A 27,399-nucleotide genomic window follows, 5' to 3' on the forward strand; every position below is an offset into this window, starting at 1 on the left:
CCACAAATTCAGGCGCATTGGAAAGTAGTAGAAAGCAACATTTAATTTTTTCAAAGGCAAATCATTCAAATAGCCAGAGGGTGTACATATAGGATGTATAAAACATTACTACTGAAATTAATAAAATAATTTGTTAGCAGACCCTTTGTGTGCAAATGTTAGTAAAGCTGCAGTCTGATATAAAAGTGCTGGCCAGTGGTTTTAAATGATTCAGTAAACTGCCCAGAAAAGTGCACTTGGAGTAAGAAAGCTACTGAGCACCCCTATCAGGCCGTAAGGAGACAGACACTTACTTAGTACTTTGAGCTGTTAATTTTGTATGTTTAGCTAGCCTGCTCTTAGGTCTGAAATCAATTGGAAAACTGGAGGGAATTGCTCTGCAGGTAGAAATTTAGGCAAATGTTAGGTCAGCCATTAAAACACAAATGCAATATTTCAACGGTTATAGAACTTTCCGTTTCAGATAGATTTATGAGCACATGAACTCTTTGATATTTTGATCAGCTTATGAAAAGGTGATATTCTATTGCAGTACATCACAATACATCTTTCCAACCTACATAATGTCAGGTGGGGTGACATGACAAGTGTGTTATGTAGGACACATAGGCCAGAACATATCCCTATCGCTTAAGTTCAAAGGGCCAAAACTTGCTGATTCATCTACAGTGTATTACCTTAATAAGATAACATACCCCTCTTGTCAATGGGGACAAAATGTCCAGGTTGTGAAGCTCACTCTTGTATTTTACTAAACAACTTGCTAAAATTAATGTAATTACATACATTTTGGTTTTACACATACTTAAGTTCTGGTTTTCACTGACTTGAGATAAAGAGGAAAACACCTGAGAAGATGTCTTTTTTTTTTTTTTTTACAGCAAAAAACCCCCAACTAAAACTAAAAAGCAAGGCATGCTGCTTTGTGAGAATATAACATCCTGTTCAGATAATGGTTATGAGAAAAATGTGATTAGATCTAAATAAAACGCAGCATGCAGTTCAATATGTTGGGCTCTGAACTTAATAATGCTTTATAGTAGAAGTACTGACATGGTTTTAGAATCAGGCACGTACAGTTTGATCCATAACAAGCGGTATGAAATAGTCCTTTTCTCCTGCAGGGAATAAATAAATAAATAAAAAAAGCTTAATGTGCTGCACTAGAGGATGAAGGTCATACTGAGGTGAGATGATACACGGTGACTTGGGAGGCCTTTTAAAGTGCTTGCATGAGAACAGGAGTTTAAGAGCGCTCGATCAGTGGTACAGAACTCATTTAATTAAACAGTTAAACCCAATGTTTGTGAAACGTACCAATAAAACTTGAAAAATTGCGGTCATGAGCTCTCGGTATGTCGTAGCTCATGACTCCAAGGACAGCAGGGGGTGATTTATGTAAAATGGTTGGTTTTTATGCATTGTATTGTGGGGCGGACACTTAAAATGTGGTGCATCAAGATGTCCAGGACTGCATGCTGCACAGCATGGCTTCAAATCGCTCCATATTTGGGGCATAAGCGTGAGCTAGGGGGTCCGTCAGCCGACTGTACAAACTGAAAGACTTCAACTCCAGCCAGATGAAGCCGAAACGGTCCTCATCAAACAGCACAAAGAGCCCCGGGGTGCGCTCTGGACTTGTAAAGCCGTGCCCAGCGATCAGGCCTGTACCATAAAAGCTGAAATGGAGGAACAACAATTCGTAAATCACTCAATCAATACTTGAATGGATATTAGTTTGACTAGGTTGTAGACTCTGTTCTGACAAACAGTGCGTGCATAAATGAAGAACACGTAATGCTTGTGACTAGCAGCAATTAAATTTGACAATTAATGACTGATTTTAATGACTGAATAATATTTTCCATTAAGCTTTATAGGATCTAGTACAAAAGGCGCAAGCTAACAAGCCAATTAATCATCCAGGCAACTCCAGGCCAAAAAACATACTGTCCCCAGTCGTCACTGTTGACCTTACCTGTTGGTTGCCAACTGTTTATTCCACTTCCCCTTATTTGTGCTTGTATTTCTTGATAAACCACATTAGCAATCAGTCTTAAACCCTTCAAGACTGACCTTTCAACACTGGAACGGTGTCACCACAGGATGCAACCAATTAAAAACAAAGTCTGCAGTTACCTTTCTCTTGCAGATTGTAATTACTTGTGGAAGCCAAACGCAAATACTGACAAGCATTGATTAGAGGCCGATTTTAGACCAACACAAGCTTATAACAGCTCAGGAACAATAGGCACATTGTGTTTAACACCACTGTTACTAGAGCAAAGGTAGCTACAACCAATCCACATGTACTCCGAAATATATATGATATGCACTTTCCCTTAGCTGAGTTCTTACCATTTCCTGCAGGTGCGAGGGTAGACTTCATTGCGAGCCATAACTCCCAGGGGCAGGACAAAGGGCTGGGTTTCAGGAGGACTGGTGCTGCTGCTGGAGCCTGGCTGGCAGCGGTCTGAACAGGTAACACGGTCCACCTCCACCTCTTCTGCTGCGCTGGCATCACCACAGGCCCCATCTGCTGCACCTCTGGCTGTGGCAGAGGTGTCCTTGGCCTGTTGCTGTTCTTCTCTCTGGACTTCCGCATGTATCCCCAGTACCAGCCGGGAAAGCTCCTCTATGTTGCGCTGGTGCTCCAAGTCGAGGAGGACTACAGGTCGGCTTAGGTCAACATCTAAAGTGAGTTGCCCTGCAGGAACATTGGGGTCTCCCTGCGAGAAGGAGAAAAATTACAGCCTTTCTGTAAAAAATCAACATGAATGATTTATTTTTCAAAGCCTCTGATAATAATTATTCAATAGCTTACAGTGAGCTTGGTGGCTCTCGCAGAGGTCCCGTGGAAACTAAGCATGACGATCTCCAAGCCGTGACTGCCGTAGGTGCCTTTGAAGAGTCCCGGGGGCAGAAGGTCAGAGGGCATCACAGGCGGCAGGTAGATCCTCCGGTATGTCAAGCAGTTACTGTCAAAGGAAGGCAGTCAACAATAACACAAATGTACTTTTGGGACTGTTTAGTGTTTTAATTTTACTGAGGATCTGCCATGATATGCAACAACATGATTCACATGATGCACTACTTAAATATTGAGATAATTGATTAAAATGTCAAGCCACCGCTTTCCCTCAGCCAAGGCGAGCTGAACTTTATGGACAAGTTATACATTCACCAACAAGTGAAAATCAGAACTATCTCTCAAGATAACAAGCAGTAATGTTGAAACAATAAGAGCTATAGGAGCGATACTGGCGATGTCAGCTATAGAGAAAGTGTGATGTAAGGAAGAGACTCGTACTCATATTGGCTCGTATAGATGAACTTCATCAGGATGAGCTCCTGCATGTGCTCATGGAATATTTCTTCAAGTGTCCGGCCCCATTCTTCCTCCAACCATGTCCTGAACTCCTACAAACAAATTTGAGAAATCCGTAGAATGCTGCGAACAGTCTTTACATTTTGAAATGATCGAAGTTCATAACATAAGCAAGATAAGAGAAGAGTTCGAGCAGGTTTCAGGTAGAAACAGTTGCCTCACCTCCTGTCTACCCCCTGGCATGCGGTGATGATCGGTCTGGTTACACTTTGTTGAAAATTCATCCTTCTTCCCAGTCTTAAAAGAACAGAAATATAACACATGTTAAAAGGATAACATATGTTTATTCATTTCTAACCTCAAACTAAGAGTAGAACTTTCTCCTAAACTGTGTCAACAAATATTCCAAACGATGTAGAGCAGTTAATTTCTTTAGTACACAGAGAAGCTTTTGTAATGTGCAAGCGCTGACCTGTATGTCCCCTTTGTGTGGACCCTTGTGTCCGTACATACACTCCACAGAGGCCTTTTTATTCTCCCACATGTGGATACGGAAAAGCGGCCGTCTTCTCATGGGATCCTCCACACGGGGGTCATGAGGTGGCAAATACATCCAGCCGATGATAAACAGCCCGTCCACCTGAATGAAAAATACTTGTATTAATTCCATTAAAGCCATTCAAATGATGCTAACAGTATATTTCTTATTATCGGCTGAATATTGCCACATCATAAATGACATGCAAACTTTACACCGTAGTCATTGTTTCTTATCGGAGTTAATGCAAATGTGTTGATTGAGAAAGACTTCTTACCACAACGTTGAGCAATCCCCCATAAGGCCCTATGTCAGGCTGCCATAAACCCAAGATATGTCTGTACGGGTGAAGCACTGCAACAAGAGCACAATATCACACCATACTTATCAGTTTGTGTAGTGCAACAACCGTGCTTAACTACGAGCTACATTGTTCATGGTTAAGAACACAACAGAAGATGTTAAGGCCACAGACACAACTTTCTGTTTAATATTTGTCAGGATAGAGTCTATGAGATGTCAACCCAAAGGGAAGAAAGTATGAACCGCCCCGCTCCCGTCCACCACCAGTCCAAACAAACTACACACCACACCAAATGATCTGGCTTCCCATTTCACACTTAATATGAAAGCAAACAGCGCTGAGGAGAATTGTGTACATGTTTACCGTTCAAAAGGCATGCGTACCAATGCTGCAGCTGTTTGCTTACAAATTAAATCAATAAGAGTCCCACTCACACAACCCCTCATGCAGCAGCCATCCACGTTGAAGCCCATGTACATACAGCGGGTGTACACGTCTCTATAGTCCATGTGCTCGTAGTCCGGGAGGAGCTTCATAAAGCGCCCAGACTTCACCCGTGGGTTGACACCTGGACAGGCACAACACAGGCATGTGTAGAGCAGCCAAAGTCTACCGTGGGCTCAGCCCAACGCAGCCCTCTAGTTAATGCAGTAATGTACTCACATAATCTACTCAAGAGAGCCAACACATGCCCCCACTTGGGCTAGCATGTCTTGTGCCAACTGGCATTTCAAAAATAAACTTTATATCTCTGCTTATAAACAACTGAGGAGTAGATGGGAGAGACGTCGTTTGAAAAAAATAAGTATTGTACAATCAATAATCTTAAATGGAATGGAGAGACCACATTCATTCATATCAGAAAAGCAGTTCTTGGGACTGTTTCCTCTCTGCTGCGAATCACAATCATTTGAGTTATCCACGCAACTATTATAAGAGTACCCAATGGAATAGGAATTCACCAAATACTTCATTGGATCACTTCATGGGTGGCAGGAGAGCTGTTCAATCAGCAGTCTAACTCACGTTTAACATAGAGGTCTCGGCTAGATACTCCTCCTGCTTCCATCTTCCGCAGATCCTCCTTCATACCAAACTCTGCAAAGAGAAAACACATACAGAAGTTCAACATTGCATCTACTTTGAAGGTACTCATACAAAACACTACATGATGTTAAGGGGTTTACACATTATGGCCGATTGACACAGAAGTGTCCACTTAACGGTGGTAAAAGTCAAATCAACAAGCTGAGATGTGCACAGCAGCCAGCAAGATAAACAGTTTCAAGCCTGAAATACAGACGTGACCTGATCACCTCAGACTCTTCAGTAAACAGTCGGCCTGTGAAATAAGTGAAGTAAGAAGCCACCACAAGAAACCAAAAGAGAAGACTTTGAATGTTAAGTCTCTTGGAGAGCTCATTGTTTGTTTTTGTTGCTTTTTATTATTAGTAAAAATGCACAAATGAGAATATCATTTGTTTTACTGGGTGCAAGATTTCCAGATTTTAATATCTTACTGTTTTTGGCTGCAACAGTTTGAATGGCCACAGTAGGATCTATTTTATTGCTATTACTTTAAACGTCCCGGACTCCACTACCACTTTGTTCTCCCTGCATGCTTTCTTCAGTGTAACTGTTTTCTTTATTTAATTTAGTTTTAAACCACTGACTGTTGATCCGCACCACACATAAGAGTGTCTTCCTCGCTCAGTCACGAGTAGTGGCCTTAAAATGTTTTGAAACTCAAAAACCTGTGTCATCAATGTACCCATTCATACAAGTACCCTTCTAATTAACAGATGCATCGGAAAAAAGGAACAATAAACAATGCCTTAATAAAAGCCTCAAATAGAGTTTTTAAGTTGGTTTTGTTTGGCATTAAAAAAAAAACTATTAAAAATGCAATTAATGTTTTGAAACTGATGCAGTCGATGCTCACTCTGGAGAAGCTGAAGAGAGCAAATATTTAATATGTTCCTGGATCGATGCTTAATTTTTCGGGTTGTAGTTAGCTATTTTGAACAAGGTTGCAAATCACTGAGCAGAACTGCTTTGTGGAAATACTGGATCTTTTTTTGGTGATTTTACTATTAACAAATTCTCATTTGATTGACCAGAAAAGCAATTGCATTACAGTGTATATAAGTATGTGATATTACATATTCTGAGATTTTTAATCATACTTTTAGAATAAATTGAGTGATACAAATCAGCAGGATATATTGTTCCATAGTATTTGTGTCAGTTACAGGTACAGGTTATGAGACATATTTGCAATCCTGCAGTCCTCTGAGCTCTGACACAACAAAAAAGAGTGAAGGTGGTGTTCAAAATAATGCTCCGGGCCTCCAAAAGGTTAGGTCCTATACCCGCATCTACAGTCTTATCAGCTCCACAGAATGGCTGACATTGGCCTGATGACAGAAAGAGGCCTCGCTCTGTGTTTTACAGCAGTGACTGGGTTAACGTTCATGTACTTCATGGTTCACGTCCCGATCAATAGAAATGCTTTTAGGGGGAACACATTTCCGAGGAACCAGAGCTGGGCACCGAGCCCGACACACATAAACTGTCGACGGAAAGGAATCTCATCGCCTGGTCTCCACATGTGCAGCCGCATGCAAATAAATACGTCTCCACGCTTTATTGGGCAGTTGAACTTCACACGTTATAGCGTGTGGATTATTTTTTATGGTGCAGCGATCGCTATATTTACCTTTCATGCACCGCCTTCTCCAGATGGTTTCAGTGTTGAGGATTTGTCTGAATTTCTTGCCTACGAGGGCGACGTTTGGTAGTGCTGTTCCGGGCAGCAGGGAGAATATTTCCACTAAAAGCTCCGGCGGTAATTCCGCCAACGATTGCGGGTGCGGAGGTCCCGTGTTTGCGCGATCCAGAGAGCCTCCTCTGTTGACATGACAGCTGTCATATTCACCAGCGATACTCGGCCCTGCAGTGGCGCCGCTGCTGCCCGGGCCTCCGTCTCCGCCGCCGCCGTCGCCTCGCTTCTGACCCACGATCTGCTCCTCTTCTTCCTCGTCCATGTCGGAATCGCTCCCCTGACCCTGCTGGTTGTGCCGCTGTCGCCTCCGGCACCTCCGCGACTGACCCACTCCGCAGAGCCTGGCACAGACAGCCATCCGTAGTCACCAAACAGGCAACATTACATCACTACAACACATCTATCAGCTGCAGTCTGGCCGATCTTTGTGAGCATGGGCAGAAACGTCTCTGTCGACGTCACATCAGCGCACGTAGAGAGCGTGGCGCCTCTCCTCGACGAGTAGTGTCTTCGTTATACAGTGTGTTATTACTATGACTTAGCTGTGTGAATAATATCCACGCTTAACATGCAGCAACACAATTAGTTGGCAATAAGTAGCTCCTTAAAGGGTCGGAGGGTTAAGAACGATATGCACATCGTATTGCCTTCAAGTCAATTTATTTAGATTAGATAGTGCATACAATGTTATATTATAGAAAGACCCAGCAATTCCCACCTTGAGCACGCGCTTGGTGAACGTTTGACATGCATAAAACTTGATCACATATCTTTCACTCTTCCTTGTGTAGCTCTGCTCCTCCTCCTGTTTCATTCTCTTGTGGGAGTGGTGGCTGGTGCAAGCATTTCTGTCATGCAGGTTCCTACAGGTCATGAACCACAGGAACCAGCATCAATTGTGCATCAATTGTGTCTGCAGGATTCAGATTACTGAGGAAAAAACTGTAAAAACATATGCAAGACAAATATATATACATATATATATATATATATATATATATATATATATATATATATATATATATATATATATATATATATATATATATATATATATATATATATATATATATGTACAAAATGTATAATGTATAAAATGTTGATAGAATGTATAACCCTGAACACATAGTTTGCTTGAATATATATTTTTTTTTTTAAAAAGAAAAGTAACGAGCCAGCCAGGAGTCGAACCTAGAATCTTCTGATCCGTAGTCAGACGCGTTATCCATTGCGCCACTGGCCCGATGTTCGTACTTGTTAACCCGGAAATTTTTAATTGACATCTGGCGGACTTCTGATTTTCGCGGACTTCTGACCCGGAAATCAATCACAATGCTCTGTATCGAAGGACGTCTCTCGGGGATTGAGAAACATTTGCCGGGGAGCTATGAGTGAGGATACACCTGTGTGAAAGACACGTGACACCGGACTGACCTCAAGACATAGCGGCAAAGTTTCTTTTGTTTTCATAATGTATACATTCAACCACGGTAATACTGGCATGTTTGTACAAAAGCTGCTGTCGTCAAATTATTTCATTAATAAGAAAATGATTTTGCATTTAGCACTAATTTGCTGGATTTTATGTTCATGAAGACATGACGGCTTTGTCATGCATAACATGTCCCTATTAACTTGTCCAACACTTCTCGTAAGAAAAAAAAAACAATAGCATATATAAAGGTTGTAATTTGTGTACGTGTGTTAAATACAAATACATGATACAATATACATCGAATATTCTTGTCACATTATGCCAAATTAATAAATAAGTTGTCATGAACACCGTTCTGCTTATTTGTCAAGTGTCAAAACATACAGATGTGTAACCGAAGACTGTTGACAAAGGTTTAACTAACTTACATAATGAATAGCTAATGCAGCTGTGGCACAAGTTAATTAATGACACGTTAAAATGGAGATTGTTTAAAATGCCTGTTGCGTCGACCCCTCTCTCCTCTTCCTTCTCACTTCCACTCGAATCGTCCATCGTCATTTGACATCAGCGACATGTGGTTAGGAAATAGCCAAATGTATCGTATAAAAGCGAGCAAGGATAATTTACTGCCGTGCTGCAACACAAGGAGGCACAATAAGACACAAGTAAGAACATGACATGTGTAAGCTATTACGTTGAGTTGGTAACAAAACAAAATGTATTTATCGATGTACCGTTAAGGTATCAAACAATATGACATTGGCTATATATTTTAGCTTATAAAGTCAAACACTGCCAAGACAAAAAGTTAAATGTCGGATTTTCAGGAGGGTCAACTCTAATTAACGTACGCTCGTTGGCGTGTGTTGTAATTGGGTTGCCAGTTATGAATAAATAAAGTTTTTCAATACAGATTTAAACATACATTTGAGGCTCTACCATTCTGTTTCTAAATCATTTTATGTTCTAGTAAAACACGTGTTGTGTTACTGTTTCTATTTTACAGTATAATGTTGTCGTATGCTGACAGCGTTGCGGGATATTTGTGCCAAATGTGGCAACCCCAAAGCAAAACAGGAAGTGTGCGCTGGCGGGAAATTCGTAAGATATTAGCGTCTTTGCTATTTTGCAGACGGTACCAAAACTATCGGGGGCTACTGACTTTTCGTGGACTTCGCTAGTTTAATTTAATCTAATGTTCAGCATCACAATCAGCCAAACCGTCGTCGAGGACAGCAAACGTGAATCAACTTTCCATTTGTGCGTTTCATTTATCACATTTGGTTCACGATTGGCTGCAGTAACAACGAGCTTGCCGAGGTTGACAAATATTCGGGGATTTCACCCCGTCTCTGGCGGTACGTTTACCAGCCGCTTGTGTCTGTTGGCCTAGAAATCATGAGGGCTGTAATGGACAAAATCGTCATGCTGTCAGATGGGGACAGTACCGCCGAACTTCAGAAGTACCTGTCCTCGCTTACAAATGACCAGGTAACGCTACATTATGTTGTCAACTTAGCCAACCACATATTATAATTTAATTGCAATAAATAAAAATAAAACTCTGGCACTGTCCCTCTCTAATGTCTGCTCTCTAGCTGACCACTGTGATTAACAATGGCTCGCTTAAGGGCAAGAAGGTCGGTGCCATGATTAAAGGCATATTTAAAGGTAAACATACAGTGTCAACTGCTACTACAGATCACAGCACATTGCATGACTTACACTGTCATATCTTAGTTATTGAAACACGTGTAAATGACCTGCTCTGTCTGCTATTTTTTTTAAGGCTCCCCACCTGATTCCACTGAAGGGTCAAGTCGCAGACTTCTTGTTTATCAACACTGCATTCCTCAGTGTGAGTCTGGGGATCTTCAGACTGAGGTGGCAGCTGATATCATTGGTCTGCTGATGCTGGAGGTATAATCTATTAATAAAAATAATGTCTCTTTTGTCAAAAGAAAGTCACAAGTAATGACAAATTAAGCAAAATACTCCTTGTAACTGGCAGGATTGCGGTTGCACTGAGAAGTTGAATAACCAATTATAGCTAACTGCTCAAAACTATAAATATGAGACATGGGTTGATCACTATCATCTCAACATATTGCTGAAAAATATCTTAAAATTTAAAAATGACGACAAACCTACTGATTTATAACATGTTTTACGACGTGCTCCAATTCCTCCAAACTACTAGATTTCTCATCTTCTTTTCAGTATGGCCTCTGTCTAATTACCATTTTGCCTCTTAATTGTTTTATACAGACTCATACACTGCCTGGACCCTCTCTTGCAAAACTGGCATCTCTTTTTGTTGAAGCCATTAAGGTGGGGAAAATGGGCAGTGGGAAATCCCTGGAGCTGTTTCCTACTGTGCTTACTGCCCTTTCAGCATGTGAAACCTTGTCTTATGGAGAAGGTGAGTGTAACTTTCTAGTAGGGGTAACTTTACTATTGAACGTAATATCAAAAACATCATCTTACTTGGTGCCGTAAGATCAAAGGTGCAAATTAGAATGTGATGATTTTTTGGCTCTTGTGGTTGCTTGTTATTTTATCATATTGTTAGGTGAACTCAGTGGCGAAGAATACAAGAAACAGCTGATCAACAGCCTCTGCTCGAGCCGGTGAGGACATCTCATATTTCAAGCTATATGTACATTTTACATACATTTTACATTTTATAAGGAGTTCTTGAGCATATATGACAACGACGACATGCCCAAACCCCTCGCCGAGAGAATATGTTTGAGTCCAAACCATTTCCTTTAAGTCTTTAACAAATAGTAATAGTAGTCATAAGTGTTTTGCTTTTATTTTCATGCAGATGGGACCCACAATGTGTCATCCACCTGACAACCATGTTCAGGTAACACATTTGACAATCAGACATTCTCAGAGACTATTCAGTCTCCCACAGAATAATATAATTTCATTATAATTTCATATTAAATTCATTTTAGGGATGTGCCCTTGTCGTCAGAGGAGCTACAGTTTGTGGTGGAGAAAGTAGTGAGGATGCTCACCAAGCTGGACCTGCAGGAGATCCCACCACTGGTGTATCAACTGCTGCATTTAGCTGCAAAGGTGTGTGAGTGAGTGAGAGAACACCAGGTATTGATCTTTTCTCCTTCTTTTAAGTATCTAAATGCCTGCCTTGCACTCTATCTGCTAGGGTTGTAAGAAACAGGTCCTGGATGGAATCATATGTTATTTTAAGGAACAAGATATTTGCCAGGAAGAGGAGCAGAAACATGGAGAGTAAGTGGCTCATACACAGCAAGTGGAACATAGTTTGTTCGCTCTGTATCATACTGTCTACTTTACATTATTGATTATGGTTTTTCACGGTTCCTTGCTCAGGAGCCTGGATCTAGAGGTTCAGTCTATTCCACAGGACCAGCTGAGGCACGTGGAGGGCACTGCTATCCTCCACATAGTCTTTGCTATACGACTCGACCACGAACTCGGGAGAGAATTCCTTAAAAGCTTTAAGGTTATGTAAAACTCATCTGTTGAGTCATTTTTGAAAACAATATTTTTCTTTTTCAATGAAGAGTATGCCATAAATCTTGTATTACAATTCTGCAGACGTCTTATGGGGATCTGTGCCCTTTCAGCGTTGCCCTGTTACTCTCAGTGGCACGCATCCAGCGTTATGAAGAGCAGGTGAGAAAACTATACATTTTTCCCGATACTCGTTGGATTCTTCTCAAGTTGATTTTTTTCTGTACATTTATCCTCTCTCTGGTTTGTTTAGGTGTTTGACCTTTTGAAGGTGGCAATCATCAAGAGTTTCAAGGATGAGCAGATGCAGCAGGGGTCAAAGTTCCTGCAGGACCTCCTGCCTGGGCACTGCAGTGTGGCTCAGATGATACTGGAAACGGCCAAGAACAGGTCAGAACGTCAAAACAATCAACCCTTTAACAGGAGAACTTTGCATGTCTTAAAATGACTTTCTTGGCCTAAGTTATGACAATATGTGATATTAAATTCACTATTTTATCATCTCACATCCATCATGAACACAATATTTGTAGTTCCCCGACACATACATCATATACCTCTGCCTGTGCAGTGTGTTTGGTTGGGATCATGTGACCCAGGGGCTGGTGCAGCTGGGCTTCTTTCTTATGGATGCATTCGGACCCAAACCTGGACCATTTGGCAAGACCACAGAAGGGTCTGCTACCATAGCCCGGACTCCAAATCAACTGGCATGCAAGCTGGGGGGACAGGTGCTTCTGCAGGGTTTTAAGGTATTTAATTTTATAGAATCCACAATGTAAATGACTGATAATTGACTGCATCATCACCATTGACGTTTTCTCACTGAAGGATGTGTTTTTCTTCTACATCAGATGCATGAGTCTATCAGAGGCGAGATACTGGACCAGGTTTTGAATCGATTGGTCTCTAAGACAGCCTCACCTGTCAATCATTACTTAGGTAATGCAACCTTTAGATATGTGTCCGAGTTTACTGGTGTGCAACAGTGTCTAATCAGTCTAGTTAGAAACTAGGTTCTGACTTTTCTTTTTTTTCCTTTTGTTTCTGTATCATCAGATCTTTTCTCTGACATTGTGGTTTCTGCTCCCATGATCCTCTTGGAGTCATCTTCCAAGGTGACAGAGACATTTGACCACCTGTCATACCTTCCTTTAACCACTGTTCAGGGTCTACTAAAAGCTATCCAGGTACATAAACTGACACACACTCACACACACACATATTGTAGAGATTTATTTTGTTTAATTATTGTTCTCTGTTTAATCTCCAGCCCTTGCTCAAAGTCAGTATGTCCTTAAAAGATGCTTTGATTCTAGTTCTCCGCAAGGCCATGTTTTCCAGGTGGGTACTGCATTGCTTTTAATCAGATGAAGTTTATCAGTATACAATTAAATTCATCAGGCTTCAGTCCACACATTTGATACATTGACTGTAATTAAAAGGCTGTTTAACACACAAAAAAATATTTTCTTACACTGTTCTTCCCTCCACATGTTTCTCTAACAGCCATCTGGACGGCAGGAAGTCTGCAGTGACTGGCTTCTTGTTGCTGTTGAAGAACTTCAAAGTGTTGGGCAGCTTGGCTTCAAGCCAGTGCAGCCAGGCAATCTCCTCCAGCCAGGTACAGTTCCAGTTAGACTGTACTGAGGCGTGCAGCGAAGCAGCAGGAAAACATATGCAGCTCAAACAATATGTGCAATTTTAAACATGGTCTGTTGTATAATAACTGTCTGCCTGAACAGATCCAAGTAGACGTTCACGCTCGCTACAACTCAGCTGCCAATGAAGCGTTCTGTCTGGAGATCCTCAGCAGCCTGCGGCGCTGCCTCGGCCAGCAGGCTGACGTGCGTCTCATGCTCTACGAGGTTAGAGGTCTCTTTTGTCATGTTTTTTTTTAGTTGGGTTTAATTTTGCTACATGCTGCAACAATTTCCAACCATGTCTCATAGCCTTGATAAGCTGGACTTAATCAACTCCATCTTTAGCATCTTGCATACATATATTTCAACTTTCAACTTTTGAAGTGTGATTCATCAGTGCAACAGAGAACCATGTAGTGTGTGGAAAGATGTTTTAAATGAGAAGGCGAATTCTAAACTATTTCAGGGTTTCTATGATGTCCTCCGTCGCAACTCTCAACTTGCAAGTTCCATCATGCAGACCCTCTTGTCGCAGGTATGTGTGAATATCAGGTGTATACAGGGTTAGGTATAATAGCCTATTTGTCTTGTTATCTATAAGATGGAGAGCTGTATGTGATGCCTTTGTATCCTTAGGTGAGGCGGTACTACGAGCCCGAACAAGACCTCCTGCCCCCGGTGAAACTGGAACCGTGCATCACAGCGCTCGGAGACCAAATCTACATCCAGGAGCCATTGGTACCCTGTCTGCTTTGCAGCACTTTAGTGACTGTTTTTGCTGCGTTAAGGTCTTACTCTAAATAGTGTTTGTTCCACTTCAGGCCCATCTAGTGAGCTGTACTGTACATTGCCTGCTGTGGCTGCAGAACATGCGACGATCGGCTAACCCCAACGCTGACGACAGTGATGACGAGGAGGAAGAGGAAGGGTATCAGTCTGAACTACAGACAATCCTTGAGAGCATGACAAGACGCATGATCAAGAGTGAACTGGAGGACTTTGAGCTGGTATGCATTAAAGACAAGTATACAGCATACACTGAATTAGATCAGTCTCAGTCTTTAACTCTTCCATTTTTTGGTCAACAGTTGAAGTAACTTTCCAAGACACTTTATTGGTTTAGTTCTGTGTGTCAAGACTTTAAGATTGTAATAATAAAAAAAAAACGAGTAGTCTGGTTGAAGAGAATATGGGGATTCTAATGAGATTCACGAGCAGGAAAGCAAATAAACACTTCTCCTTAATAATGAATTAGTTGAATTATCCTGCCAGTGTTTGAACTTCCATGCTTGTCCCTAGGCCCTTGCAAGATAATGTTGTGCCACTGAACGCATCGTCATAAGCCTGTGTGTGTGCTTTCAGGACAAGTCAGCTGAGTTCACAACAAGTTCCAGTGTTGGGGTTAAGAATAATATCTATGCTGTGCTGGTGATGGGCGTGTATGAGATCCTTATGGAGTACAACTTTATCAAAGCCAACTACAGGTACCAACCACTTCTCTTTGTATAGTCAAGACCTCTTGTAGCTTATTTTTGAAAAGTGATGATGATTTGTGTGATTGCCTCTGTGTGTTGCAGTAAAAGCTGCTTTGAGGAGGTCATGGAGCTGTTTAACTGCTACCACAAACTGGCTGAGATCCTGAAGGAGAAATCTGGAAAGGGTCGAGTGCCTTCTAACAAGAGTCCTCGCAGTTTACTCTCTTTAGGCTTCATATCAACTCTTCTCACTGTGCTCTTCAGGTAAATGCTTTTGGTTGCTATGTTCACATGTTACAGTGACACCTACTGGCTCCCTCTGAATATAAAGATTACATTTTATAAAATTGAATCACAATATATAACAGCTTTTATAAAGACTACAGTATGAATTGGGGTTAGCACTTGTTTTCTATTACATTTATCAAAATGACAATCGCAAATAAACTGGAAGAGCTAAACATTAGAAATACTTTGTTTACTGGATTGTTTGCTGAATGTATTGGATTTCTTTTGTCTTTTTTAGGGACAGCAGTCAGAGCAGAGAGGAGGCTCTCTCAGTGCTTCGCTCAAGTGGAGAGTTTGTGCGTTACGCAGTAAATGTGGCTGTACAGAAGACCCAGCAGCTGGAGGAAACCGGACATACAGACGGACCCGATGGGCAGAACACAGACAGAACTTTCCGCTTCCTCTGTGACATGACAAGGTCAAAACCCCGTAGCCTTAATAACAGCAGCTAGCTCTGCCGTGTTTATGGTTTTGTTGTCCGTGACATTATTTTACCAACGAGACATCTGTCCTGGCATACTCCAGCGTGCTGATGTGGCGTTACACCAACATCCCCAGTGTCGTGGAGGACGCAGGGAAGAAGGAGAAGCGCTCCAGCTTGTCCCTGCTGTGTCTGGAAGGTCTGCTCAGGATCTTCACCACTTGTCAGCAGCGCTATCCAGACAGGATGGCCCAACTCCTCTCCACCATGGGTTAGACATGCACAGTTTAGACAAGCAGTGAGTCTGAACAGCACGTATGAAGTCATCACATCTTGTGTTTCTTGCAGACATCTCTGAGGACAAAGTACAGCCAGACGACGGCAACGTTACAGAGATGAACTTCTTTTACATCAGACAGTTTCAGGTGCACTGATACAGAATTCATTTGGTCATTCTCTACTTATTTTAAAGATTACCTCGAAACGTTTCTGGTGGAAAGGTGTGAGCCAATCCATTCCATCGTTTGTTCCACAAGCCTGGCTTTGAACAATATTTCACAGGTGTTTTTCCAGACAGCAATGCTCAAATTGTACTGAGCACTGTTCATTTTCTTTGCCTGTCAACAGAGGGCTCTGTTCACACAGCTAAGTGGAGGTGAGGAGGAATTCAACAGCAAAGAGGCTCAGCTGCTGGTCAGCATCTTGAGTGTGCTTTCACGCCAGCTAAAGCCCTCCTCCCAGCAGGTAGCTGTACTCTTCAGTACACTTCACACAACAAACTTTGTCGCACCTTTTCCACTAACACGTGTTCTCATCTACAGTTTGTACAGATGATCACGTGGACTGTGAAAATCTGCAAGGAGACCAGTTTTGGTGAGTTACCATTGAATATTTGTGTCCGTGTACCGTACAGTGTGTTCTGAGAGCGGTTTGTTTCTCATTTAGAAGATCCTGCTTTCTCCAAGGGCCTGCTCTCGCTTCTCTTCAACCTGCACGTTCTCTATAAGAGTCCTGTGAGCCTGTTGCTGGAACTGTGCCAAGACATCCACAGCCAACTGGGAGATATCGATCAGGTACACACGATTACAGAACACCAGCAATTTAGCACTACAACCATTTCGTTTTGGCAACATATCTTATCATGATTTTACCATTGTACATTTTTACATTCTACAATAACATGTTGCACGTGCCTCCTGGTACCCAGGTCAAAATGATCATTTCAGTCTTTTCTTTCTGTGCGGTCAGAATGTGGAGGTGGAAAAGCAGTCTCACTTTGCCATCGTCAACATGAAAACTGCCACCACAGGAGCGGTGGGTGTTGACTCTTATAAGCGAAAGCTTCTGATTTACTGTGACAGCAATAGCTGGGAATCTTTTTGCACAGTGTGCTCACCTCCATCATCATCATCATTTTAATCTCTCGCCCCAGCTGCTGGTCCTGTCTCAGGTTGACAGAGTGCTTGATGAAGTGGACTGGCTGATTGCCCGAAAGAAAAGCCAGACATCCTCCGACAAATCGGGTTCTGGTAAGAAGACCTTTCACACAGATGCTCAGTGTTGGAGCAATGCTGGGAGTTGACAGGGGACAAGGGAAGAGATTCATCGGGAATGGTAATCGTCAGGGAATGGTAATAACACTTCTGTGATGTTGCATTCTTGACGTATAGGCGAGGTCACCCAGACGGCTGGCCGACAGGATCCAATAGAGAAAGCAGTGACGCTGCAGCTCGGGACTCTTTTGACGGCTTTAAATGAGCTGGTCCAGACAGCGCTGCTGCCCGGCACCTGCATCATCACACTGCTGAAAGAACTGAGTCGCACGTACACTACCCTCACCACGCTGGTCAAATATGTACGCATGTGTCCCCCTCAATGATCTCTTGACTGAATGTAAAGTTTTTTCTCAGTATGTCATTCATTATTTTCCTTTCTCCATGTGTTTTAGTACATCCAAGTGTGCGCCAGCCAGCAAGGTGCACTGCCAGCACGCTTTGAGAAGCTGGTGAGTTTTGTATCATTTCTCTTGTTTGAATATTCTAATACTTTTGGTGTCCTGCGAATCACACTCTCTTTTTTTCCCTGTGCAGGTCAAACTGTCGGGCTCCCACCTAACGCCACAGTGCTACGCTTTCTTTACATACGCACAGGTACAGCACTATTGGAGATTAGTGTCCCTCAGAGCTTCAGGTTCTCAGACAAACAATAATCTCTTGTTATGATTGAAATACCACTTGATTTTTCAGTTATGGTTCACAACAACTTCAGCTTCATGAGAGACTGTTCATTTTTATTTTTTTTATTAACAATGTGTTTTCTTTATTAGAGTGGAGAATTCAGTACTGGAGTTGCAGATGACAAGAAGAAAAAGAAAAAAAATGACGTGAACACGGCTCCCTCTGTAAGCACCTTCATCCCATAGTTATGTTACACGTTCTGTTTCTATATCGTGTAGACATACTATAAAGCAAATAAAAACTTGGATTTTTTTCACTTTTGGAAGGCAAAGCTTCTGCGTGAAACAAAAGCCATCCCCAACGTGATCTTCAGTATTGAGCAGTATGAAAAGTACCTCATCACACTCTCAAAGAAATCAAAGGTTTGTGTGAACTAGATTGCTTGAGGTAGTTGACAAAATAAAACTAGAAAGAGTTGTAAAACAGACTATTGAGAAAAACGCACAATACCCTAATAAATAGGCCCTCATACACAGTGTTTCACCAGCTGTGTGTGTGTGTGTGTCTGTCCAGGTAAACTTGATGCAGTACATGAAGCTGAGCGCCTCAAGAGATTTCCGCATCAATGCTGTCACCGTGGACGCAGCCCTGCAAGAGCAGGAAGAGAGTCAGGGGGTAAGTCTGTAACCAGCAACTCCAAAGGAGCACGCTGTCTTTCCTTCCACATTTTTTTTACTTGATCACATTAGTCAATACAGCACAATGTTCAAGTGTGTTCCAACGTGTGACGTTTTGATGGCATCTGGCTGAGATCTTATAGTCCGTGTCTTCTTTTGATCCCTTCAGACCAACGCGTCGCAGGATGCAGAGGAGACACCCGAACCCAAACAGAAGAGGAGGAAACAGTGAGCCAAGACTCACTTTGTTGAAATCGCACATCTCCAGATTCCTCACGGATCTTGAACTTGCCCTGCTGCTAAACGGTCTCCTGGCAGTTTAGGTGTTTGAGCTTTTCTGGGTGCTATCTTCCTTTGTTCAGAGAGCCCTTAGTGACATTGATGATTTGGTACATGTCCAATGCCTCACCTGTGGGAAGTTTGCACAAGTTTGTTTAACACTCTGGCTGTGTTCACTTTATTTAGTAACGCATGCATTTCTAAACATGTTAGCTGTAGCAGATTCCTGTGGCTACTATTAAGAATCGCATTAAAGATGGTAGAGTTGTAAATACATATAGTAATACTTAAGATTGCCTTATTTGATACAAAGGGGTTCCAATACACAAATGCAGTTTGAGAGTTTCAGCCTAGCTTTATGTTAAGTGCTGTTTTGCTTTAAAATGTATATTTTCTTTTTACACAGTATTTTTTATTGCATCTTGCATGGAATTTTACCAAGGCTGGCAGGTGTCAGTAGTTGATATGTTCATGTGCTATAATTAATTCCTATAAAAAATAACTACATTGTACATCATTTCAGAACTTTTTTTTGCTCTTTTCTGGCGGGATCACGCAGTAATGCAGTGCAAACCAAATCTATAAGGTCATTAAAAATGACATCTTGATTTTCGACAGGCACATGGGTACACTTGTTTTCAGACAGATTTAATTATTTTTCATTTTAAAAGGTAAAATTAATTAATCTAATTTACACAAATATTTGATACCTGCAGGTATTTTATCCTGGATTCACTCTGCTGTCTTTTTATGTACAATGTTTATTTCAACTACTAAGACAGAAAAAACGTCTGAAGATGATGTGCAGGACTCACCGGGCGGTAGGTTGTATCTCCGTTCCAGCCCTGTGGGGTTGGAGGGCGTCACACAGTCCATGGTGACCTCCTTCCTCAGACACTGGTCAATGTCAACTGCGCTGAAGAAAGCTACTGACTGGGGAAGGTCCTGCAGGCCTAACGCATGGGAAAACACACTCCTGCAGGAGACACAAGCGCACACTTGGAAAAGCTGCAAAGATTTATTGCCTTATCCATAAAATAACTTCTGACGGGCAAGAATAAAATACGAAGCAATGAGCAGACCTCGTGAGCAGGTTTGTGATCTGAAGCGCCAGTGCTGCTCGGTAACGGTCTTCGCTTCGGACCAGGTACCGCACCTCGTCGTGGATGCTGATGCAGAAACGGCCATCGATGTCGTACTCCTCAAACAGCCACTTCATGGCCACCAGCATCAGATGTAGGTAGTCCACCGCCGAGCTCTGGACCACCCAGTTCACTCTGCTCGTGATAAACTGAATGTGGCACCATCTTAATTTAAACCGTATCCTTTTATCCGGCTTTTGACTAAGGTGTATGTAATTTCTTAAACTTTTTTAGGATCAGATTTTTAAGGAGTAAAAGGACAGTGAAATAATAAATAACACACAAAAGGCAATAAACATCTCTTACAATCAATCCCCAAAATGATACTAATGAAATGAAAGTGTTTTGGCTGTTCATGCTAGTTGAATACCACCATGTTGCTTAGATTTGTGCCTCACCTCATCCTTAACGGCCTCGGGCTCCAGCGCTCTGCTAATCCTGCAGCCTAGTACTGGAGTGGCCGGCTGGGCAGAATGAGCAATACCCTCCAGCTTGTTGAACATGTCTGACTCTGTACCTCCAGTCCACAGACGTTTGTCGACCATGTCCCACCTCTTCCGCCGCGAGCTGAGGGGCATGAAAGAGGGAAATGAAGGAACAGAGCAACTGAGATGACATGGAAGAATATATTGTGATACTAAAAGTGCCTGTCGATGTCCATGTGATGTTTTACTTGCTCCCTCACCTCTGTGAGGCCAGTTTCGTGATCCTCCGCAACTCCTGCAAGGTGACACTTTCGTTGTCATCCTTCTCCACCTCTATACCCAGCTCATTGACCAGCCACTCGCCCTCTTCTGACAGCTTGTATCTGATGAAATGGATAAAACACAAACGGTTAGCAATAGAGCTTAATTTAATCCCCTTTCCACAAACTACTAAACCCAATAAAATCTAAGATTGAAAACACAGAACTACCGAGCGTACCTGCGTATGCCCTTTGTCAAGGCGTACATCTGCTTGGCCTTACTGGCAGCTTCTGCCTGCCCGAGGCGGTGGTTGAACTGCATTAGCAGCCTCTCGGCAAAGGGTTGTCCCGCACCATAAATGCGTCCGTAGTTGAACACCTTGGCGTGCTCTCGGCTGATGCCCACAGTATCAGCAGTGCGGCTGTGCAGGTCGGTGCCCTGACTTTTCTTTCCTTGAAGGGTCATCCAGCCAAACGCCGTACAACCTGAACACAGGTGACATCAGATGCCGCTTGTTGAAACTATAACTTTAATAACATGGTGTTAAAGAACTATACAAGATATGATCTCAAGACAAATCTCACCATGCATGCCAGCAAAGTGAGCCTCTCCAAGCACAGCAGCAATCCACAACTCTTGAGAGTCTACGTCTGCTCCCACCAGGTGATATCCAGGTGGTACCTGCACCATGGCCTTCAGCTCACTGCCGACCCGGTCCCTCTACGGACACACACATAAAACAGTCCATACAAACAACATTTCTCTTGAACGGTACTCTCAGAGTTGCGTTTCTCGTTGTCGGCTCTGCTTCTTACCCGCGCATTACTGGCAGTCAGCCACGTTGGCTCCACAGCTCTGCGCGTGACCGTTCCAGCGGTGACAACTTGAGGCAATATGGCACCGTACTGGCCCTCTTCATCAAACTCTTTGTGTCTTTGGGAGACAGAAAAGTTGTGAAATAAACAGCAAGGGCTTTCTCCCACTATGTGGCGGATGAATAAATGAAGGACAGCTAGTGGGATACCAGACAAACCTGCTGACAATACGAGGAAGCTCTCCCTTTCTCAGCCACAGCACCATCTGAGAGCTACAAAGACACAGTGAAATCCTGTATTCATAATCTCAATGACAAACTGATGAATAAATATGGTGGTGAAAACTGAAAAGCACCTTATACGCTTGTGGGCATTCCTCCAGAAGGACACCATTTTGTTGATCTCCAGAGCTCGTGTAGCGTTGGTTCCACCGTGTCCAGCTCTGAGAGTACCATCCTCCATCTTGGAAAGGAAGTCTTTTGAAAAAGGACTGCCAACATTGTTGTGATTGCCATCCTGAAACACACACACATTCAGCAAGACCATGAAAGCAATTCGATGAAGTGACAATATGCCAATTATAGTTATTCAGGACGCTAGAGGGAAACAGAAAATTTCACCTTATGAGGTAATTTGAAAAACCAGCACCCTGGGATATCTACATCATTGTAGGGACCATTTCCATGGTGATAATTGCAGTGGTTCTCCTCTGGGGCAACATGTGGACCTTGAGACTGTTATACACAATGCAAACTATATTATACAACAAATTACTCATGTTCAATTTCAGCACAGTACAACAAAACACGTGTAGAATAAAACACAACACGCTGCACGTTAGACCAGATAGTGCTGTTCCATATTAACAAGGCGATACCAGGAATTTAAATATAGAACATTTAACTGCAATACAGCATTAAAAGTGTTCATGTTACAAAGTCATAAAGCACCATTTTACTCACTCTGTTTTTCTTACTCTCCCCATTTTTCATAAATTCAACTCCTGTTTCCTCCGTCAGAGTCTCCAAGGAACCGAACTCCTCCACCTTGAGGTGAGGTTAAGAAACACACAACTATGTCATGATCTACCTCATCATTCAAAAGCCCCTGGGCCGGATCAATGATCCAAAGTAGCACCAGCACCAGGACGACACAATGTCAATTTCAAACGTTTCCCCATTTGAGACCCTTACTATATACCATTAACCTTTTGATGAAAGGTCATGCTGCATGAGCTACTGGCTGTGGCACCACTGATGTTATAATAAATGTCTCTTTCATATGATCCATGCAAAAAGTCAGTTTCTGGTCAACACTTCAAGAATGAAGTCAATTACATTCACGAACCTGTGTCCATACTGTGCTGTCTGTCCACACAAGGTCATCTGAAGGGTTGCAGTCCAGATATTCAGGCCGCACTTTGCTGTTCTGCTCACAATACTCTCTGTAAACACTCTCAATAGCTCTGCAGGATAGGACAAAACATTGCTCAAATAAACCAATATGCCATGTCAGGAGAATCTAAAGGGCGAATTATATTTTTGCAACTATAAATGCGGCTGGCCACGCAGTCGGATTGACAAACTCGTTTTTGTTTATGGTTCCCGCCTTTTCCATACGCCAGAACAGTAGGTGGCGCAACGACCGTTTAGAGTCGACCTGCACACCAACGTCCAGCGATATCTCCCTCGAGGAATTTACCGCCATCTGCGTGTCCTTATACTCCGTCAAAGACGGGTTATATAAATGCTCATATTTGCGTTCTTCAACGGGATCCACTGTTTGTGTTTCTGCTATGACTAGTAAAAACAGCAGTATTATGCTATGAAACCGGGAATGCGAGACTCAGAAAGGATGTGGTTAGCAGACCAATCATAGCCTTGCGGGCTGCGAATGGCTCGCGTAGCTTTGACGGATAGTCAGACATTTTGGGTGACGCACGCAAGCATGCAAAATGGCTGCTGGGACTACGCAAGGGAGTCCTTGTGTGTCTTGTGTCTCTGCGTAAATCCGAGTATAAATGACCTTTAAGACTACATAATGAACCACTCGTGTCTCAATGATTCAAGCACAGTATATTCAGTACCTGTGGGGACACACAGGTCCTGTACTTTCCTCCTCAGGTGCCAGGTTATCCCTGCGTCCAGGAACCAGGTAGCCCCACCCATGTTTATCTGTGTAATGCAGGGGGAAACCGTCCCACGTCAGACCCATCAGCTTGGGAGTTACTCTCATCTGTAGACTGATGAGGTTGGCTCCAGGGGACCAGCTGTCCTCCTCGGACATCTTCTCACACAGCTTACGATACCACCTGGACACAGTGAGGGGGGTGAAGGACCGACTGACTTATTATTGGATGCTTGGCAGTGACATTACTTACTCTGGATGTCCAGGCAGATGTTGCCTTCTCTTAGGAAGTCGATTCACTTTTTCCTTCAGCTTCTCCACAGCCAGCCTGCTGGGGCTAGGGCCCGCCATGTCCTCTTCAGCGGGTGGACCAGGGTCTAATATCGCAGCAACTCAAACTCAATTTCATCTTGGTTTTCAGATTAAAACATTGGCTTTGTAAATATGGCACTCAATCTGAGCATATACCTTCATCCCAGTCTGGAAGAGAAGCAGACACTTTTGTTTCAACTGCGATTTTGGATTGTTTCTTCTTGCTGGCTGCTACTTTCTTCAGTTTAAACTCCTGGACATCCCACTCAAGATCCCAAAGCCAGGGGTCGTCTTTGTATCTTCAGAAAATATGATCATAAAACCCTGGTCCATTTATATACAATGTGGATGTTTTTACACAAAGCACTTTAAAGCTCTTGGGCTGGAGTTATGGAACTACAGATTATGCTTAAATTTATAATCCTTTCTATTCATCACACACTTAACGTCGGATTTAAATAATGCGCTACAGTCAGAAACTGTGTGCTCTTCTCACCTGTCATCCTGCAGCAGCTGGCAGGCATCGTCCGCTAGACTCATCAGGGACTTCTTCATCTCTCTCTGGAGCTCTTCGTAAATGTCCTGAGAATCTTCCAGGTAACGCCCCCAGTTTTGATTGACAGGAAGGTAGCTCACACCCATCTCCAGCATCCCTGCAAACGTCACTGGATGAGGGCACCTTATTAAAAGGTAAAAGAGATTAAACCATTATGGAGCATTGTGTGCAAAGCAATGTCATATTGGCTAGACAATTAATAGATATAAAAAGGAAATAAGAAATGTTTGTGGTTGGGAATAACTGACCTCTCCATGAAGAGTGGAAGCTGTTCTTTGAAGACTTGATGTGTGGCTTCGACATCCATGGCGCAATACTGCATTAACTCCTGAAGAGGTCAGTAAAGCCATGTGTATTTGTCAGTACTTCCTGATGAATGCAAGTCATTTAGGATACTTTGTTATACCGTGTAAAAATACATTTGGCCCATGATACCACACAAATTGACAAAGGATTTGACATGAACATCTGACCTTGAAGTTGTTCCTAACATCCGTCATACTGCCCTTCACAAACGTCTCTCTGGCCTCTTTCTGCAGTCGCGGCCCTCCCACATACAGAGCATGGACATCCGCCAGGTTATTAATGCTGCTAATTTTTACCCAGTCCCAGGAGCCAATCTAAACACAAAAACATCACGGTGAGTTTTGCTGATGACAAAAGGGACAGAGCTAACCAAAAGATCCTGACACTTTCAACAAAAGAAAAGCTGCGACATCACTACAATAAATGGATGTTTGAGATGAAATGTGGTGGACACAAACCATTGGACCCTCCTTTTTCCGTCCAACTTTTTTAATGTGTTGCTTGACCTCCTGAAGACCCTTTCTTTTGCCCATCTTCTCGGCCATCCACAGTGTGCGTTGGAACCCGGTCAGCCCAGAGATGGCCATGTGAAGGCTCATTGTGTCCATAAAGCGCACCTTAGATCCCTTTAGGGAAGAACACACAGTTTTATTCTGGAGTGTACATACATTATCTTGTATGTCATACAGAGGCAGGTACATGCGACTTGGTACATTTACTCGTGTGACTCATTCAACGAGGATAATTAAATTTCACAATTAAGCTACAAACAGAAAGAAAAAAGGGACAAAGTGCTAGAAAGCAAAGTTGTTAATGAGCTGAATAAAAAACATGGAGACCCTCCCTTTGAATACTGACCTTTAGCAAGTATTGCTCCTTAATGAAAGATCGGTCAAAACTGACATTATGGCCTACGACGAGCCTCTCCTTCCACTGACCACCGGGTGGACGGGCAGAGTTGATAGGTGTCTCCAAAGGGATGAGGTCAGCGAGGGTCAATTGACTTGACCAAGAGTACCTCTCTTCTATGAGGCGTTTACTGCACCAGGAGTACCTGGAATTGAAGAGAAATATACTCTTTGGGAAAATTGAAATGTAACTATTGGAACATTTACCATCCACTGCCTATAACACAAAACAACTCAATCCATAGCACAACACCACAGTTGCTAATCAATCCTACCAATGAACAGTGTAATGCATTTAGGGGCATTTGCACGATCTTTATATTGCTTGCTTGGTCCTCACCAGTTAGTGGAAGATGCAGCAACAGCCAGTGTTGGACACCGTCCCTCTGTTACGCACACCTCCACATCAAACACCAGAGCTGACTCGTCTGGGAAGTCAACCTTCTGACTCTCCCCATTGGGCCCGTAGCGTGTCCATCCAACCGCCCAGCTCCATTCCTGCGGCATGGGAGGGAGATCAGCCAGCTGCAGCGTGGTGGCAGCCTCAAGGTAGGGAAGACTCTGCTTCTGAGCCAAGACACGAAAGTGCTCGTCAATATTATTGCCGTACATTTGGGGAAGCTTCAGCTCCACTTCGGGCAACAGAGATATTTCCTTCCCCCACAGCTGATGTTTCTGCAGGTGCTTTATGCTACGCTCCACATCATCCTCTCTGTACTGTGATTGCAGCCCTCGAAAGATCTGGTCGTGGAGGTTCCTTGACAGCATCTGAATGTTAAGGGGGTTCAGGCGGGTCTCTGTGGAGTCCTCGCCCTGAATAGAGTCCGGCTTGGTTGAGTAAAGAAACCGCAAACACCTCCATTGTGGAGAGATGAGAGTCCTCCGCACAGGACAGTGCAACACATGCAGCATCACCTCATGAGGACTTCACACTAGAGCTGGAAGACAACAAGACAACAACCTTATTTTAGGACTTGATACAGTTTAGCCCCAGTTTCCCTCTCACGAGATAGATATACCAAGCTATTATATCTAGATTATAGATACAGAAAATGAAATGCTTGATTTGATCTTAAGTGTAATTTTGCAAGAACAATATTGTTTAATGTCGGAAATGTTCTTGCTCAAAGAACACAGCTTCAGATGTTTCACTCAGATTGCGTTAATTTGCTCAAAAAGTTAATACCCAACTTAACATTGAATTAGAAATGAGTTGCCTGTAAAAAGGTGCTGGACTAAACTTCAATTTAACCCACTGTCGCATAGTATAGCTGGTTGCACACACACCTTATTTGGCTTGCTTATTTCAGAATAAGAAAACGTTATCGCCAACCTGCGAACGCATGCGTATTAGTAGTTGGAGGGGAGCGTTGCTATTTTGTGAGCAACCAAACAAAACAATAGCCATTTAATCCTGCACCCGCTACGTTTTATAAGCGGTAGTGTCGCTAAAAGCACAAAAGACACCTCACGCGAATCTATGTCTTGAAATATAACGTAAAAGTTATTAACCACAATACGTGTAAAATCGCTGCACAACAAACTAGTGTCAACGCTGGTGAGGTCAATCCACGAGGACGTGAAACCAAAGCAAGACGACGCGTTAGCGCCCCCGAGCGGTTCGGAGGACCAACCCGGTTTTTAGGAATAGAGTACAACCAAAAGATCGGATAAACACCCTGCA

The 27,399-nt window shown here is 42.8% G+C and overlaps 3 protein-coding genes and 1 non-coding gene across 9 annotated transcripts; 1 reads left to right on the forward strand and 3 right to left on the reverse strand.

Moving 5' to 3' along the window:
- Positions 1-17: 17 nt before the first annotated feature.
- Positions 18-7,369, reverse strand: fbxo31 (F-box protein 31). 2 transcript variants are annotated; one of them, XM_068603798.1, is made up of 10 exons: positions 6,890-7,369; positions 5,197-5,268; positions 4,652-4,738; positions 4,144-4,220; positions 3,801-3,968; positions 3,551-3,625; positions 3,311-3,420; positions 2,825-2,978; positions 2,359-2,729; positions 18-1,679 (listed from the first exon to the last, which is right to left on the reverse strand). In XM_068603798.1, exons 1-10 carry the CDS (start codon positions 7,311-7,313, stop codon positions 1,457-1,459), a joined length of 1,761 nt encoding a protein of 586 aa, XP_068459899.1. In that variant the 5' UTR covers positions 7,314-7,369; the 3' UTR covers positions 18-1,456. The 2 variants fall into 2 exon arrangements, with proteins under 2 accessions (XP_068459899.1, XP_068459900.1); XM_068603799.1 differs by lacking the exon at positions 4,652-4,738.
- Positions 7,370-8,125: 756 nt separating this feature from the next.
- trnar-acg (transfer RNA arginine (anticodon ACG)) lies at positions 8,126-8,198 on the reverse strand. Its single transcript has one exon. It is a non-coding gene; the product is annotated as a tRNA-Arg (tRNA).
- Positions 8,199-9,511: 1,313 nt separating this feature from the next.
- On the forward strand, positions 9,512-19,375 carry fanci (FA complementation group I). 3 transcript variants are annotated; one of them, XM_068602718.1, is made up of 37 exons: positions 9,512-9,884; positions 9,992-10,064; positions 10,183-10,313; positions 10,662-10,815; positions 10,966-11,023; positions 11,224-11,265; positions 11,360-11,483; positions 11,572-11,657; positions 11,760-11,892; positions 11,988-12,065; positions 12,157-12,293; positions 12,475-12,655; positions 12,758-12,845; positions 12,963-13,093; positions 13,177-13,247; positions 13,413-13,527; positions 13,649-13,771; positions 14,013-14,081; positions 14,183-14,284; positions 14,368-14,553; positions 14,909-15,030; positions 15,124-15,285; positions 15,548-15,727; positions 15,835-16,001; positions 16,079-16,155; positions 16,358-16,474; positions 16,552-16,603; positions 16,676-16,803; positions 16,979-17,044; positions 17,163-17,259; positions 17,401-17,585; positions 17,679-17,735; positions 17,821-17,880; positions 18,057-18,131; positions 18,234-18,329; positions 18,481-18,582; positions 18,754-19,375. In XM_068602718.1, exons 1-37 carry the CDS (start codon positions 9,792-9,794, stop codon positions 18,814-18,816), a joined length of 3,981 nt encoding a protein of 1,326 aa, XP_068458819.1. In that variant the 5' UTR covers positions 9,512-9,791; the 3' UTR covers positions 18,817-19,375. The 3 variants fall into 3 exon arrangements, with proteins under 3 accessions (XP_068458819.1, XP_068458820.1, XP_068458821.1); XM_068602719.1 differs by having other exon boundaries at positions 16,679-16,803; XM_068602720.1 differs by lacking the exons at positions 9,512-9,884; positions 9,992-10,064; positions 10,183-10,313; positions 10,662-10,815; positions 10,966-11,023 and having other exon boundaries at positions 11,380-11,483.
- On the reverse strand, positions 18,019-27,281 carry polg (polymerase (DNA directed), gamma). 3 transcript variants are annotated; one of them, XM_068602724.1, is made up of 23 exons: positions 27,188-27,281; positions 26,056-26,653; positions 25,666-25,861; positions 25,266-25,433; positions 24,975-25,121; positions 24,750-24,829; positions 24,442-24,624; positions 24,102-24,244; positions 23,887-24,010; positions 23,593-23,817; positions 22,854-22,971; positions 22,469-22,552; positions 22,127-22,240; positions 21,862-22,022; positions 21,725-21,778; positions 21,507-21,624; positions 21,276-21,411; positions 20,930-21,176; positions 20,691-20,813; positions 20,404-20,572; positions 19,946-20,154; positions 19,679-19,839; positions 18,019-18,993 (listed from the first exon to the last, which is right to left on the reverse strand). In XM_068602724.1, exons 2-23 carry the CDS (start codon positions 26,625-26,627, stop codon positions 18,929-18,931), a joined length of 3,597 nt encoding a protein of 1,198 aa, XP_068458825.1. In that variant the 5' UTR covers positions 26,628-26,653; positions 27,188-27,281; the 3' UTR covers positions 18,019-18,928. The 3 variants fall into 3 exon arrangements, with proteins under 3 accessions (XP_068458825.1, XP_068458823.1, XP_068458822.1); XM_068602722.1 differs by having other exon boundaries at positions 27,049-27,276; XM_068602721.1 differs by having other exon boundaries at positions 27,003-27,276.
- Positions 27,282-27,399: the final 118 nt, after the last annotated feature.

Source organism: Clinocottus analis, unplaced genomic scaffold (genome assembly GCF_023055335.1).
Source record: "Clinocottus analis isolate CAN_PGR_092001 unplaced genomic scaffold, fCliAna1.0.p SCAF_6, whole genome shotgun sequence".
Taxonomy (NCBI): Eukaryota; Metazoa; Chordata; class Actinopteri; order Perciformes; family Cottidae; genus Clinocottus; species Clinocottus analis.